General features: G+C 57.6%; 6 protein-coding genes across 6 annotated transcripts; all 6 read left to right on the top strand.

Annotated features, from left to right (window-relative positions):
* Positions 1-718: 718 nt before the first annotated feature.
* On the top strand, positions 719-2,014 carry LINJ_34_2130 (conserved hypothetical protein; the record flags this gene model as incomplete). The annotated part of the gene is made up of 1 exon (XM_001468547.1): positions 719-2,014. The coding sequence occupies one exon, from the start codon at positions 719-721 to the stop codon at positions 2,012-2,014; it is 1,296 nt and encodes a 431-aa protein (XP_001468584.1).
* Positions 2,015-4,162: 2,148 nt separating this feature from the next.
* Positions 4,163-4,783, top strand: LINJ_34_2120 (hypothetical protein, unknown function; the record flags this gene model as incomplete). Its single annotated transcript, XM_001468546.1, has 1 exon — positions 4,163-4,783. The coding sequence occupies one exon, from the start codon at positions 4,163-4,165 to the stop codon at positions 4,781-4,783; it is 621 nt and encodes a 206-aa protein (XP_001468583.1).
* A 1,133-nt stretch (positions 4,784-5,916) lies between these two features.
* Positions 5,917-8,589, top strand: LINJ_34_2110 (putative asparaginyl-tRNA synthetase; the record flags this gene model as incomplete). The annotated part of the gene is made up of 1 exon (XM_001468545.1): positions 5,917-8,589. The coding sequence occupies one exon, from the start codon at positions 5,917-5,919 to the stop codon at positions 8,587-8,589; it is 2,673 nt and encodes an 890-aa protein (XP_001468582.1).
* A 1,241-nt stretch (positions 8,590-9,830) lies between these two features.
* On the top strand, positions 9,831-10,262 carry LINJ_34_2100 (putative clathrin coat assembly protein AP17; the record flags this gene model as incomplete). Its single annotated transcript, XM_001468544.1, has 1 exon — positions 9,831-10,262. One exon carries the CDS (start codon positions 9,831-9,833, stop codon positions 10,260-10,262), a length of 432 nt encoding a protein of 143 aa, XP_001468581.1.
* A 947-nt stretch (positions 10,263-11,209) lies between these two features.
* On the top strand, positions 11,210-11,608 carry LINJ_34_2090 (conserved hypothetical protein; the record flags this gene model as incomplete). Its single annotated transcript, XM_001468543.1, has 1 exon — positions 11,210-11,608. The coding sequence occupies one exon, from the start codon at positions 11,210-11,212 to the stop codon at positions 11,606-11,608; it is 399 nt and encodes a 132-aa protein (XP_001468580.1).
* A 1,087-nt stretch (positions 11,609-12,695) lies between these two features.
* Positions 12,696-12,947, top strand: LINJ_34_2080 (conserved hypothetical protein; the record flags this gene model as incomplete). The annotated part of the gene is made up of 1 exon (XM_001468542.1): positions 12,696-12,947. One exon carries the CDS (start codon positions 12,696-12,698, stop codon positions 12,945-12,947), a length of 252 nt encoding a protein of 83 aa, XP_001468579.1.
* Positions 12,948-14,061: the final 1,114 nt, after the last annotated feature.

The raw sequence follows: 14,061 nt of genomic DNA, 5'->3' as shown, positions 1-14,061 counted from the left end.
CATTCTTGTATCCGTCGGTCTGCGAGCTACAGGGGGCGTGCATGAGAGGCGCTTCGCGCAAGCCCTCCCCTCAAAAAAGAAACCGCCCCCAACAAAAAAAAAAACAGGAAAAACCACCGCAACAAGCTCACCAGCACATGTAAAACTGACAAGGCGTGGATAAGGAACCTTCTCCAAAAAAAAAAACAGAGAACGTAACACAAGTGTCTCCCCACCTCTTATATTGAAGTGTCTTTTTCCTTCTTGCGTTGTTTATGCTCTTTTCACCATCTCACGATCCCCACGTATAGACAGCAACTGCAAACGGCAGTCCAAGGCGCACGCGAACACAGTCGCTCACACACACAAGGAAAAGGAACGCACATACACATGCACAGTTCGCGGTAACGCTGTCGCACGTTCGCTTATGTGCACGTTACATACACTGCAACGCAACGCTGTAATGAGCACGTGCACTTTCTAGTCTTATTATTATTTTTTGTTCTGGTTGATACCAAGTCTCTTTTTTTTGTTTTTGCCTCTTCTCCTGTTTCTGTCTGCGCCACGGTTTTTTGCGGTCACCCTCCTCCCCCTCCCCTATCTCAGCTCTGCTACCGCCCTTGAGTGCTACACGTTTTTTTCTTTTTACTTTTCCTTCAGCTTGCTGCCGGTGGGATCCTTTTTTATTGCGAATTCCTAGACTCCTTCTCCCTCGACCATTTTCGCTGGGCTACGAGTCATGTCAACGATGGCCGCCTCTCGCAGCGACACACCGGCGCCGGTGCATGAGATGTCCATGGAGCGACTGCGGCGCGAGTACGTGTCGCTCAAGAGCACTAGCTACTCTTTGACGGTGGAGGAGTCGCATCTTATCAGGAAGATCGAGACTCTGCGCGAGGAGTCGGTCCGCGCGGTGCTGAACGCTGAGATGAAGGAGGAGCAGGTGTCGAACCAGCTGTTCCGCCGCCTCGATGGCGCCGAAAAAGAGGTGCAGCGATACCAGACTTTGTTGAAGGAAGAGGAGAGCGAGACAGAGTCGCTGAGCAGGCGGATCAAGGAGATGCGCAGTCAGCAAACAGAGGTCGAGAATGCATTGGAGGAGCGGCAAGAGTATCTCTTGATGAACCTGCAGCGAAAACTGCTCGACATGGCGCGTAAGAAGACGGCGGTGGAGCAGGAGCTCATGGCGGAGCGGCAGAAGTACTTGGATGTGCTCGTCACACGCCTCAACATGCTGCGCGGCCGCGGGGTCGGCTCTAGCACGGAGTCCTCTGTGACCATCCACTCACAGCCGAGCCCGGCCGAGGCGAATACCGTCCCCGTGGAGAAGCACTTGGACGTGCCGCTACCGACAGCGGCAGCGTCCCACACTTCCACACCATTGCTGAGGACGGGCGTGCCTCTTGGTGACAACCACAGCATGCTGCCAGCCGAGAAGTCTCAAGAGGATGCGTACACCGACGCCGGCCTTCCACTACCCCTCGTCCTCTCGCCTGCCGCAGCTGCTCAGAAGAAGCCCAAGGATAGTGCCACTTTGAACGCGTCTCGCGGCAACACAAACAGCACCAGCGGCCGCCTGAGCGCGTCAACGACTCCCCGCTCTGCCGACCTCACGCCACGCTCTTCGCACTCCTCCGAGACTCACCACGCCGTGGCGGCTCTCGAGCGCAAACTCAACCAGCTGCTGCTGGAGCAGGCCGCCGCTATGCAGCGGACCTCCGCGACAGAAAAGCAGTGCGCTGTGCTGACGGCGAAGCTGCATGCGGTGCAGGAGGCGACGTTCCTCGACCGCGCCCGTGCCTCGAAGATGAAGGAAGAGCTGGAGAAAGCACGCACTCGCCTCTCGGAGATGAAGGCTAGTGACAGAGGTGGCATTCCATTCTCGCCATTGGACGACACCTCCGTCATGAGTGGCTCGAATGCGTCCTTTGACAACACCAGCTCTGCCGTATTAAGCAGTCTCTCGCTGCGAGAGCGCACCCGCGAGCTGCTCTCTTCGGTGCCACAACCGAACGCGAATGAGAGACCCTGTTGAGGAGGGCGGGGGGCGTGTGAGTGTGCCGAGAAACTGGAACATGTACGGCCGATACTCCTGGGTGTGCGCACCCGAGCAGAGAATGAGGCGAGAGGAATAATTCAACTGCTGCTCTTCGTGCGATGCTTCCGTTCATGCGTGTGTGTGTGTGTGGCAGCACCCACCTCCCTCTGCACTTCTTTTTCTCTGAGACGCATACTAAATATCTTCTTCGCAATCGCTAAAACAACAACAAAAACTGGCGACGACTTGATAGCCGAGTATCATCATCAACGTGACTTCAGACACCAGCACGGTCCGCGGCTCTCTTTCATGGCTTTCCGGCTCGCCCTTCGTTTTTGTTGTCAAGTATTGTGCTTAGACCCCGATAACGGGGGAGGGGGGAACACCTCATAGTGCGCGGTTTCACAGGGTCCACTACCCAACTCTGCGTGGGTGAGCCAAGCAGCCCCTCCTCCCTATCCCTGCCAGATGCCAGACCACTTCTGGTGGTAATAGGGTCGCGTGCCTACGACGTGGAAAAGTCAAAGGGATGCATCGCTGCTGGTGTCGGCGGTGATGTCCTGGACGGCGTGGCGTCGGAGCGACCTGCGCCAGTACGCACAGCTTGTGCGAACCCTATGAGGACGCAGGGTGTCGGCGCGACTGGAAACGCATCCCGCCCCCCGGCCCTCACGCTGCCCACTGGTGTGGTGGGGGGAGCCCGAGCCACCTCGCGAGGGATGCACCAGAGGTGGGGACCTGCATGATGGGGCGGGTAGAGTTTGAGGCGACGAGCAGAGCGGGGGGTGGCCGTGCTCTCGCATGGCTGAGCTGGCCCATCGATGCAACACATGTTTCTAGGGATGCTTCGCACTGCGCGATGGGGGGGGGCTTGTGACGGGCCGAGGCTCCTCTGGAGCCTGGCTCGTGCTGTATGGCCGAATGGACCCGCCGAAAGAAAGCAATGCTGCGCGCGGTCTATCGCATCCCCACACACGTGCACGGTGTCTTCTTTGTGTGCTTGTCGGTACACTGGCGCCGCCCCCTCTCTTCTGTTGTTCTCCACCGCCTTTAGACTCATCGCTATGCCTGTATCACGTCCCCTGTTGTTCTCGAGAGTACGCGCACTTGTTTATGTCTACTTTTCTTTCTCGTTTACTCACACCTTGTGAGCGCGCTGGCTGCGCACCGCTCCCTCAACCACTTGCACTGTCGCCGTAATGCTTCCCGCGCTCCCCCTTTCTGTGTGTATGTGTGTGTGTGTGTGTGTGCAATCGCGCGTCGGCGTGCTGTCGTGATGTTTCCAGCCAGCTCATTTCTCGCGTGCTCTTCTTTCGTTGTTGTTTTCGGGTTTCTTGTCTGATTTCGTCCATTTTTCGCCTGTCGGCTCATCTTTTGCCCTCTTTGCTCCTATCTGTGCCTCTGGTTTGCGATGGAATCGATGCAGGTGGGGAACGGCCTTTGAGAGTCCGAGGTCCGCGCCTGCCCCCTCGTCTGGTTGCCGTTCCTTCTCTTCCTCTCTCTATGTTCTGTAGAGGCAGTTGCCCCTGCCCTCCCCCCGTCGCTCTGCGCCTCTCTTGTGTGCGTGGTTGTTAGTTCTGTCTTGCTGCACGCTGGCATATTTTGTGCTTATCGCCCCCCTTCCTTTAGTGATGGCACCCGCGCAGTTATCTACTTGTGATGCTGACTTACCGGACCCCTCCCTCCGCTGCGTCTGCGCGCCTGTGGCTTTGTTTTGGGTGACCGTTACACACCCCCTCCCTCTCGCCACGGCCCAAAGAGCGGGGCAGACACGCAACAAGGACGCGCAACACCAAAACACGTGAAAGTAATGCGAAACACGAGTGCGTTTCCGGACGCATGGCTTCTCTGACGCGTGAAAGTGTCGGCGTGTCTTTCTTTTTCTTCTTCTCGGTATCATCGGAAGGCTGGCGGCCCGGCGCACACACCAATACGCCGCTGTCCGTCTCTTGATGCTTTGGGTCACCGTCGATTGGTTCGACCCATGCTCTCTCTTGCCTTACCCCTCATCTTTCACCTTCTCGTCCTTCCTTTTTTTCTTCTTTTGTGCGTGCATTTCACCGCGGCTTCGCCGAGCGCGTGGTCTCCGCTGCACGATTCTTTCACTATGTTCGAGGTGGCTGGAGGAGGGGGAGGGCATCAAGCATGTCTCACATCCACCACACTTACCATGGGCGCGCAGGGTCATCAATCACAACCCTGTCCTGCTCCAGCTTGGCAGCACAAGGCTCCGAGAAGCAGCGTCAGTACGGTCAGCGCTGCGCGCTGCTACGAGAAGAGCGATACAGGCGCGGCTCAATATGTGCGCTGGAGAATAACGAGTGGGCGGAGCTCAGCATCGTGTGTGCTGACGAGTTGGCGGTAGAGTGGTGGCGAGAGGACGCACGAAAAAGCAACAATGCAGGCCCTACGGAGCCGCGTCCTACGCGGTACACCTATCGGTACAGGGCAGGAACAACGGTGTCTGTGCTGCCTGTGGTCCAATCGACGGAGGCCCTCAATGGCAGCCTCACTGCGGCAGTCGGGACTGTCAATGCCGAAGAGAATCAGCTGAGGCTGTGGGAGTGGGAGAACCGTGCCGACTTGCAGGAATGGGAACTTGGCGAGCGACAGGAGATGGCCCAGGCAATGCAGAGTATCCTGGTGGCGCAGCGCGAGCTCCAGCTTGCCCATCTGGAAGCTGCGTGTAGGCGTGTGATGAACGGGACGACGGCGCTCGACTGGACGTCGTACCCACGCTACGACCGGCCGGAGCTGCTCTCATGATCCCCTCGAAGAGTTGCTATGCGTAAAGAATCTGGTGAGAGGGCAGACTTCAGGAGGATAGGAAAGCGCAGCGAAATGCAGGTTTTGCCTTTGCTCGCACATTGTACATGCATGTGTGTTGTTGGTGCCCGGCTCCCATGACATTCGTGCACTTGTGTGCGCGTCGCTTTCGCCTTTCCGTTTCGCTTCTCCCTTTGGAATTTGCCGACGCGTCTTTCCCTTTTTCGCTCTCCCACTTCCATGCGCGTGTGCGCTTGCCGAGGTGTGGGCAGTCGGGCGATGTGTGCGTTATCTGCGGGCTCCGTGTTGCGTCTACGCAAAAGCGGCTGATGTACAGCGTCATCAAATGGGGGTGTGGAGATGCTCTAGACACCAAAGATAGTGTCGAAAAGAGGAATGGAGAGGCGGGTATTCACGGTGACCCCACCCCCTCTTCCCACGCTGTTGCTTCTTCGTTCAACGCCGCTTGCTGCAAGATGCCGCGGGGTGGGGGGGTGGGGACAGTCTCTTTCCGGCTTTTTACGCGAAGGCGCGAATCACCGGAAGGGTTTGTCAAGCGTGATCGGTCAAGGCAGAGGGACCTGTTCCCATGTGCCCCTTTGAGGGTGCGCGGGCTCCTACGGTTGATGTTTTTGGGGCGCTCAAGGCTCCCTTCCCCCGTCCTCCCGCGTAATCCGCTGTGAGGGCGCGCTTGTGTTAATGCACTGTTCTCCGGCAGACACTTCTTTCCCACTGCACTGCTGTTCAATACATACATATATATATATATGTACATATATGTGCACACACATATTTTTTTTTGCCTTGTGATGCAAACCGTCTCGCTTTCTCGCGTTGTTGCCACCGAGGGACGGGTGCGGGGAGAGGGGCGACGCAACAAGTGGATCAAGCACGGCTGACGGAGGTCGACCCCTTCCAGCTGTCTTTTTTTCTTCTGAGTTCTAATTTCGCGCTGTTCTCACCCTGTGTGCGCTCTAGTGGAAGAGCGCGGTGGAAGGTGAGAACGTGGTTCACGGGAAAAGGCTACAAAAACGTTTCCAGCCACACGAGTGCCCATCTCCCTCCCCTCGCTTCCCCACCGACACACATTTCAGACTGCGGCACATCGGGCACGTGTAAGCTGCTTGCGACGAATGCATGCCAAGGCCTTGGCGAGGCTGCGAATGCACCACGCTGCGAGACAGCGGATGTTTTCTGTGGGCATGTGGCGGGCGTTGTGGGTGGTGGCGAAGCTGACGATGCCCGAAAAGGAGGCGCCGGGCTGGCAGACGACAATACAGGTGAATCTGGCGATGATCACGGAAAAGCCGCATGCGCTTGCTTCCCCGATGATGGCAAGTAGTGTCCGGCCGGCGGTGGACGAGGCGCCCTCTTTTGCAACGACGTCACCGCCTCTTGCACCCGGTCGCGGGTTCACAGAGCTCAGTTGCTCAGTTCTGGTACCCGTCTCTTTAGAGCCACCACTACCGGCGACCTCCTTGCCGTGGCGTGATCGAGGTTTGCGCACGGGCACCTGCGCATCTTCCTCATCAGCGCTAGTTCTGACGGCCGCCTCGTCTCTTCCGTCTTCTCTTCGTCAACACTGGTCCTCTTGCACTACTCTCTCCCGCTGCCCTTTCTTCTCTCTGGCGTTGCCGCTCTGCCTGCTGCGTCACCGTCGGACCCTGCCCCCTCACCACCACCACCGATCACCGCGTCTGCCGCTGCACACGCCCTGCAGAACAATAGCTATTCAGCTACACTCCGTGTTACTCTTTAAGGCATCGGGCTCGAAAGGCCCACGGGCGGAATCAGAACGCACCATGGAGAACGAGCAGCAGCGCACCGCTGCCGTTGCGCAGCTCAAAGCTGTTGTTGGCCTTGACGACAGGGGCGCCAAAGACCTGTCCAGCAAGCCGGAACGCGTTGCCGATGTGCTGGCCTTCTTCGCGCAGCACAGCATCGATGAAGCTTCTCCTCGTGAGCAGAAGGTCATGCTGTTCAACGTGTGGACAAAGGTGAAGAAGCCTGAGCACCGCGATCCCGTGACCGCCTTCATCCTTGACGGCAAACTCGACAGCACGCAGAAGGTCGACGCCGCCATCAGGTTTGTAAACGCGGCCGGGAGTGATGTGGTGGACACGGCGGCCATGCTGGCGGAGTGCGGCGTCGGGGTGACGGTGTCGCGGGAGGACGTGGAGAAGGCAGTTGCCGCGGCCCTCGTCGCTGAGGACGTGGCCGCGCTCAAGACGAAGTGGGACAAGAACCCGAACATGATGCTTGGCCAGATGCGCCGTGTGGCGGCCCTGCGCTGGGCCGACGTGGAGCACGTGCGCGCGGCGCTGGAGAGGCAGGTTCCGGGGTTGATCAAGGACGTTATCGTGGAGGCGAAGCCGGCAGCCGCGAAGAAGGAAGCCGCTGCTATGCCGAAGAAGGAGGTAGAGTCGTGCCGGCAGAACTCGAACTTCAAGGATGTTGCGCAGGGGCTACCGCGCTCCCCAATTGGCGAGCTGCCGTCGCACAAAGAGGGCGCCTGCGTCTACGTCGTTGGTTGGGCCCACCGCGTGCGCCACCAGTCTCGCATGTCCTTTGTGGTGCTGCGCGATGGCACGGGCTTCATCCAGTGCGTCTTTGACGGCTCCACGGAGCCCTTCCACCGCGAATCGTGCGTCGCCATTCGCGGGACCCTGCGTCACGAGCCGAAAGCGAAGTCGGAGCTGCAGCCGCCGATGGAGCTGCACGTGAACGAGTACGCTGTCGTTGGTGACTCCGACGGTACGATTGAGACGGTCATCACGGCTGAGAGCTCCGTTGACAAACTGTACGACCAGCGCCACGTTGTGGTGCGCGGCACGCTGGCGTCGTCTGTGCTAAAGGTCCGGCACGAGCTGTTGCGCGTGTTCCGCGAGCACTTCTGGTCGCACCAGTACTACGAGGTGACGCCGCCGACGCTGGTGCAGACGCAGGTGGAGGGCGGCTCGACCCTGTTCGAGGTCCTGTACTACGGCGAGAAGGCGTACTTGACGCAGTCGTCGCAGCTTTACCTTGAAAGCGTGACGGCGTCGCTGGGCAACGTGTACTGCTGCATGCCGAGCTACCGCGCGGAGAGGTCCAAGACGAAGCGCCACCTCAGCGAGTTCACGCACCTGGAGGCCGAGTACGACGTGTGCTCCTTTGAAGATCTTTTGAATCACCTGGAGGGCATGTTCTGCACCGTCATCCGCACCGTCATCGAGCGCGTCGGCGACTTGGTTGCCATGCTGAACCCCAGCCAGCTCATCGACCCCAACGGAAACGTGCGCGACCCCGCCAACTACAAGTTCACGCCGAAACGCCCTTTCCGCCGCCTCCGCTACGCTGACGCGATCCAGTTCTGCAACGAGAACGGCATCTTGAACACCGAGACAGGCAAGCCTTTCGAGTTCGGGGAGGACATCACTGATCAGCCGGAACGCGCGATGGTGGCCAAGCTGGGCGAGTTTGTGTTTATGACGCACTTCCCTGCCAGCATGAAGTCTTTTTACATGCAGCGTGACCCTGATGACCCGACGCTGACGGAGTCGGTCGACGTCCTGGCGCCCGGCATTGGCGAGGTGCTTGGTGGCTCGATGCGTATGTACAAGTACGACGAGCTGCTCGACGCGTACAAGCGCGAGGGTCTGGATGCGTCCACGTACTACTGGTACACGGACCAGCGCCGCTACGGCGGTGCCCCGCACGGCGGCTTTGGCCTCGGTGTTGAGCGTCTGCTGGTGTGGATGCTGAACCTCGATAGCGTGAAGGACGCATGCCTGTACCCCCGTTACATGGGCCGCTGCAAGCCGTAGTGCGTAAAGGTCAGAAGGACCGCTGCGTACGCGCGCGTGAGGTGGGGCCGTCAGAGACATGGAGTGTGCGTTGCGCGAGAAGACGTTGGCCGATAGGCGGCGGATGCGCGCTGGCTAATAGTGGAGAGAACAATGTGCGACCCCCTCCCCCAAACAAAAAAAAACGGAAAACAAGGCGCAGATGACCAAGACAGCCGACTTCCACGAAACCTCCTCCTCTCATACACGCACACACACACACACACAAACACTAAAAAAAACGAAAGAAACCTTCACCGCCGTGCTGTCGATGAGCAGTGGAGATGAGACACACCAATAACACGCGAGACGTCTGGCTATGCAACGGATCGTTTTCTCCGCTCATTTCCTTGTTCATTTCCTCCCTCCCCCATTCTCTTCTTTGTTGTGCTTCAGTGTGTGTGGGTGGGTACGGGGATAACGCGGCGCTCCAAAAGAAACGTCAGATAAGCATCACAGCTGACGCACGAGCTAGTTTGCGCGAACGTGGGGATGGCGCAACACGGACATCTTGCGGGAATCCTCGCAACTCATATAGGTGATGGGTGAGTCTCTGTGCACGCTGCGTCCACACTCGAGGTGCACGCGCACTTCTAGGAAAGCCTCGCAAGCGTGTTAAATGACAGCGTACATACGGCAAAAGAAAAAAAAAGGAGCGTCCTCACTGCGCGGTAGATGATGTGCGCCATGTGTTTACATGAGAGGACTTGGCACCGCACTGCCTTCTTCCATGGAAGGCGCTTTGCAATTCTTCTGTGTGTATGTGGATGCCCCTCCTCCCCCCCTCCGACTCCCACATGCTGCACTTGCGGATGCAACCAGCCGCATGCACCTTCTTTTGCTCTCTCTCTGTTCGCCGATAGCCATCGCTCCTTCTGCGCCCCCTCTACTCTTCTACCGATTTCCTTGGGTTTCTTACGCCGCCACGTGTTCTTCCACAGCTGGCGTCAGGTCGCTTGTTGACACCTGCGCACAACCATGAGAAGAAGAGCAACGCCAAAGGCAAACAACTGGTAGTTGCGCAGCGTTAGAGGAAAAGCTGGAACCGAGGAGAAACGAGACCCTCTCCCACGCATTTCTTTTTCTCTTTTTCTTTGGTTTACTCGCACGCGAATCGCCGTGGTGGTGCGAGGACAAACAAATCAACAGAACCATAGGCACGTGCGGAGATCATCACAACAAGAGCTGCCACGTCATCCAGAGGAGTACTCGCCTCCAGCGCAATGATCCACTTTATCCTCTTGCAGAACCGCATGGGCAAGACCCGACTGGCCAAGTTTTACATCCCGGTCGACGATGCCGGCCAGGCGCAGATCAAGCGTCAGGTCCACGTTATTGTGAACACGCGCGATACGCGCGCGACAAACTTTGTGTCTTACGAGAGCATCAAGCTCGTCTACCGCCGCTACGCCGGACTCTTCTTCATCCTCGGCATCGACCAGGAGGACAACGACTTGATGTACGTGGAGCTGATCCACCTACTTGTCGAGGTGCTGGATATGTTCTTCAAGGATGTGTGCGAGCTGGACTTGATCTTCAACTTCCACAAGGTCTTCATGATCATCGACGAAATGATTATGGGTGGCGAGATCCAGGAGGTCTCGCGGCCGGTCATTTTGAACCGGCTACAGGAGCTCGAGATCTCAAGTAAGTAGATGAGGAAGCCGAGGAAAGAGGTGCGAAGCGAAGCAGAAAAAATTTCACACCAGGACAGCAAGTTCGTGCAAAGAAAAATTCACACGGCCGTGCTGTCGGCGGCATAGCGCGTGGGCGAATCTGTAATCGTGTCAGAGCGAGAAAGCCGCAGCAGCACCACCGGTTCACCAACGCGCATGTGAACGCTGCACTTTTTCTTCCCTTCGACATGGTGTTTGCTTCCTGCCGCACTTGCGCTGCGCTATCGTTCTCTTTTGGCCTGTGTTCTTTGCTCTTGAGGCCCACTCCCCTCTTTCGATGGGTGCGCGTGCCGTGAAGCTGTGTGGAACGGTACTCGTTGAACTTGCGCTTCCCAGCGGAAGAAAGTAAAAACGATCACCGCAAAAAGAAAATACTCTTGCATGGAGAGTCGCGCTGGTGCGCGCAACTCTCCGGTCTCTCTGGATGAAAAGCAGAAGGTGCAGGGGGGGGGCCTGCAGCAGTCAGCGAAGTGGCGCACCTCTCAGCGGTGATGACGTCCGGTGGCCATGTGCCGGGTTGTTCTTAGGCCTGGGCTTTCTTCCTTCTATTCGACCTCCATGGAACCTGGCGTAGCTCTTCTCACTTTTCCTCGCCCCTCTTCTTGGTCTCTCTCTCTCTCGTCCCTGTCCTGTTTTGTACGCGTTGCCCGGCGTCTTTTTTTTTCCTTTGCTGCCCACTTCGCCGTTGAAGTCTCACCATCGAGCCGCAAATACAATTGCACCGCGTGCGGGAGTCTTACCCACGCTGCTGTCTGTAGCTGAACAAGGAGTTCGTTGCCGACACCGAAGAACAACGAAACAAGTCGACCAACACCTGCTCCCTCACGCCCCACGCACTTACACGCGCCGCCGCACAGGCACGGAAAGGGCACCGCATATCGATCCATCCTCATCAAACCCGCACGAGGAGATAAAAAAAAAAGAATATGGCGGTGCTCGACTACCTGTTTTACGCAGGCGTGCTCCTCCTGGCGCATGCACTGTATATGGCCTACTCTATCCGTGAGCAGCTGCAGGCGTCCCACCACAGTCACGGCCACATCCCTGCGATCAGCTTTGGCGGCCACAACGTGTCCATCACGGCGATGATGGTGCCCATCACGTTAGAAGTACTCGCTGGTACGTTGCTGGGCATTGCCGGCTTCGCGCACCGTCACAAGATGCAGGATGCGCGGCTGTGCGACGTCACCAAGTACCTCCGCTATGACAATCAAATGAACTCCGGCGTAGGCTTCATTCACTTCAATCATCGCGGCACTGTGGCGTGCAAGAGGGATGAGCTGAAGGAGGAGTGCAAGCCGCTCGTGCAGAAGAAGAAGGAGTGAATGTGCTGCTTGTCCGGCATGCGCGTGTGCTGGCCGCGTGGCTGCTTGACGCTATCCTTGCCTTCACTGTTTCTTCGCGGTTTGGGGGCTCTGCAGAGCTTTAGCCTTGTTGGTGGCGATGGGTGGGGCACATGCGCCATAAAAACGTTTTCCCGTTGCGTCTTGCATCATTCCAGGGACTGCCAAATATTCCTGCTGTGCTATCGCAAAACAGCTGCGCTGCAGTGGCTTTTCTGCTCTCCCCTCTCTTGTGCGTGCGGAGACTCGGCGCGAATGTGCGATTGTGCGTGGGTGTGGGTACGTGCGCGTGTTTTTTTTTTTTGGGGGGGGGCTCTTTATTGCTCGTGTTGCACGGGGCCGCGGTAAGGGTAAAGCTGGTAACGACTCGTTTCAGCAGCGAACGAAAAAGCGACAACCACAGCCACAACCACATCCGCGCAAGCGAAACGGCCGCAGTGCGCTTGTGCAGGCTGCAACAACAACAATGAAACCACAGAGGACAGCACGTGACCGTGAAGAGCACATCGACCCTCAAGGAATTCCCGCCAGTCGATCTCATCCCGCTTCCTCGGTGATAGGGCAAAGGTGGTTTCTGAGATCGTGGAAGAAACTGCGGAGGGTGAGTCCGTGAGCCCGTCATCGTACCTCTCTTAGAGGAGTGTACTCTGCTGCACTCTTTCCACTGCGAGAGAAGCGCAATCGCCTCGAGCTTGTTTGCACGTCTCTCTCTCTGCCTGTCAGCATAATGTCGAGGACTTGGTGTAGTGGCGACACTGCTGGTGTGACAGCGCTTCTTTTTCTTGCACAAACCCCACTCCCCACCTCCAACGTTGACGTTCTTTCCCCACCACTTGTACACCGTTGCATCACACTTGTGCACGCATGCCCACACTCCTGCAGTTGCAGGTCTGTCTGTTGCTTGAAGGGCGCATCCGTTGACTGCAGCCATTCACCTTCCTCCGCCCTTCTGGCTGTAGTCCAGGGTTCTCCTCGATTTTTTTTTTGTGTGTGTGTGCGTGCGTGTGTGCGTGTGTGTGCGTGTTGCTGTTGTTGTTCTCTAGCAGTCGTCATATCGGCGTTAGTGCGCATGCTTCAGCGAACAACACTGCGCTGCTACAGCGCCCTCCTCGGCCAGGCGACGCCGGTGCTTCTCGGCAGCAAGGGCGGCACGCCAAAGCGCAAGAAGAACCCCATGCAGCTTCGTCGCAAGACGTACGGCCTTCACTTCAAGGAGCGCTACCTCAAGCTGGAGGAGTGGTACTTTTGCCCTCTCTGCGCAGAGCCCAAGAAGCAAGGGGAGTGGTGCCGACGTGAGGACTGCCGTCAAATCAAGCCGTAAAGGGCGTCGATCCGTTCAGCTCGTAAGCAACGCAACTCTTTCGTCTGCTCCTCGGCGCGTATGCCGTGGCGCGCGGCTGCCTTGGCTGTGTATGCGGTGGATGGGTGGACAGGGTGCTTCTTGTGTATGTAGCGCCTCACCGTATGCGCTGTGGCGTGCCAAGCACCACGGTGTGGGCAGGGGTTTCTCAGAAACAGGTGTAGGGTGCGTGTAAAAGCAGATGCGAGCTGTTCAGGCGTGGGCTGAAGTTCCCCGATCCCATCGTTTTGTTTGTTGGGTTCCCCGTTCTCATGTTACCCTCTTGCGGCAGAGCACACAAACCAACCGGAGAGGCACTTTGCCTGTGTCTGTGTGTGTGTGTGTGCGTGTGAGTTTTGTTTAACTGCTGCACCATTCGGCGCACCAGGTGGCGCCTTCTACAGCTCGTGAAAGCTCCGCTCGACTTACTGTTTCCTTCCGCAGCAAAAGAAAAGAGGATGACGGGAATGCGCATGCCCGCACTCGCATCCACCGAACGAAAGAATGAAGTAGCAAAGCCATGGTATTCACGTGGACGGATGCGTGTTGGCTCTTCATGGCGGGTGTCTCTGCTAGGCCCGTTTGCCGAGTGGAAGGTGTCATGAGTGGCTTGCAATGCTTACGCGGAGGGGTCGATAACACACGCATACGTTGAACAATCCAAGTGCTCGCTCATCCTTCCCGCAAAAGCGAGACAGCGGGGGCGAGGCAATAGTGCTCTGTTATGCACGCCGCGAGGTGGGAAGGCTCAGGTACACACGAGTACGCATGCCTTATACTGGGAACTCTCTCGCTTCACCGACGTGTCCACGATTTTGTGCCCCCTGTGCGGAGGGCACAAGAGTGCGATGACGCAGGCGGGCTGTGGCCTCGAGCTTTGCGGCTCTTGATCCACTGAGACCAAAAAGCGCCGAGGGCCGTACGCCTCCGCTTTAGGCGATCGTGCGCGCTGGAGTGCTCGCGTGATGCTCTGTCCCCAACCGGGGGCGGAGCTGAGGGTGCTCCCTATACCTTCTCTTTTATTTCTTCACGCTCTTCATGGATAAATAAACTTCTTCTTTTGTCGCCGCGCATCCATCGCATACCGTAGCAGGAG

The sequence above is a fragment of the Leishmania infantum genome, chromosome 34 (genome assembly GCF_000002875.2).
Source record: "Leishmania infantum JPCM5 genome chromosome 34".
Lineage (NCBI taxonomy): Eukaryota > Euglenozoa > Kinetoplastea > Trypanosomatida > Trypanosomatidae > Leishmania > Leishmania infantum.
This window is presented reverse-complemented; position numbering and strand designations above follow the sequence as displayed.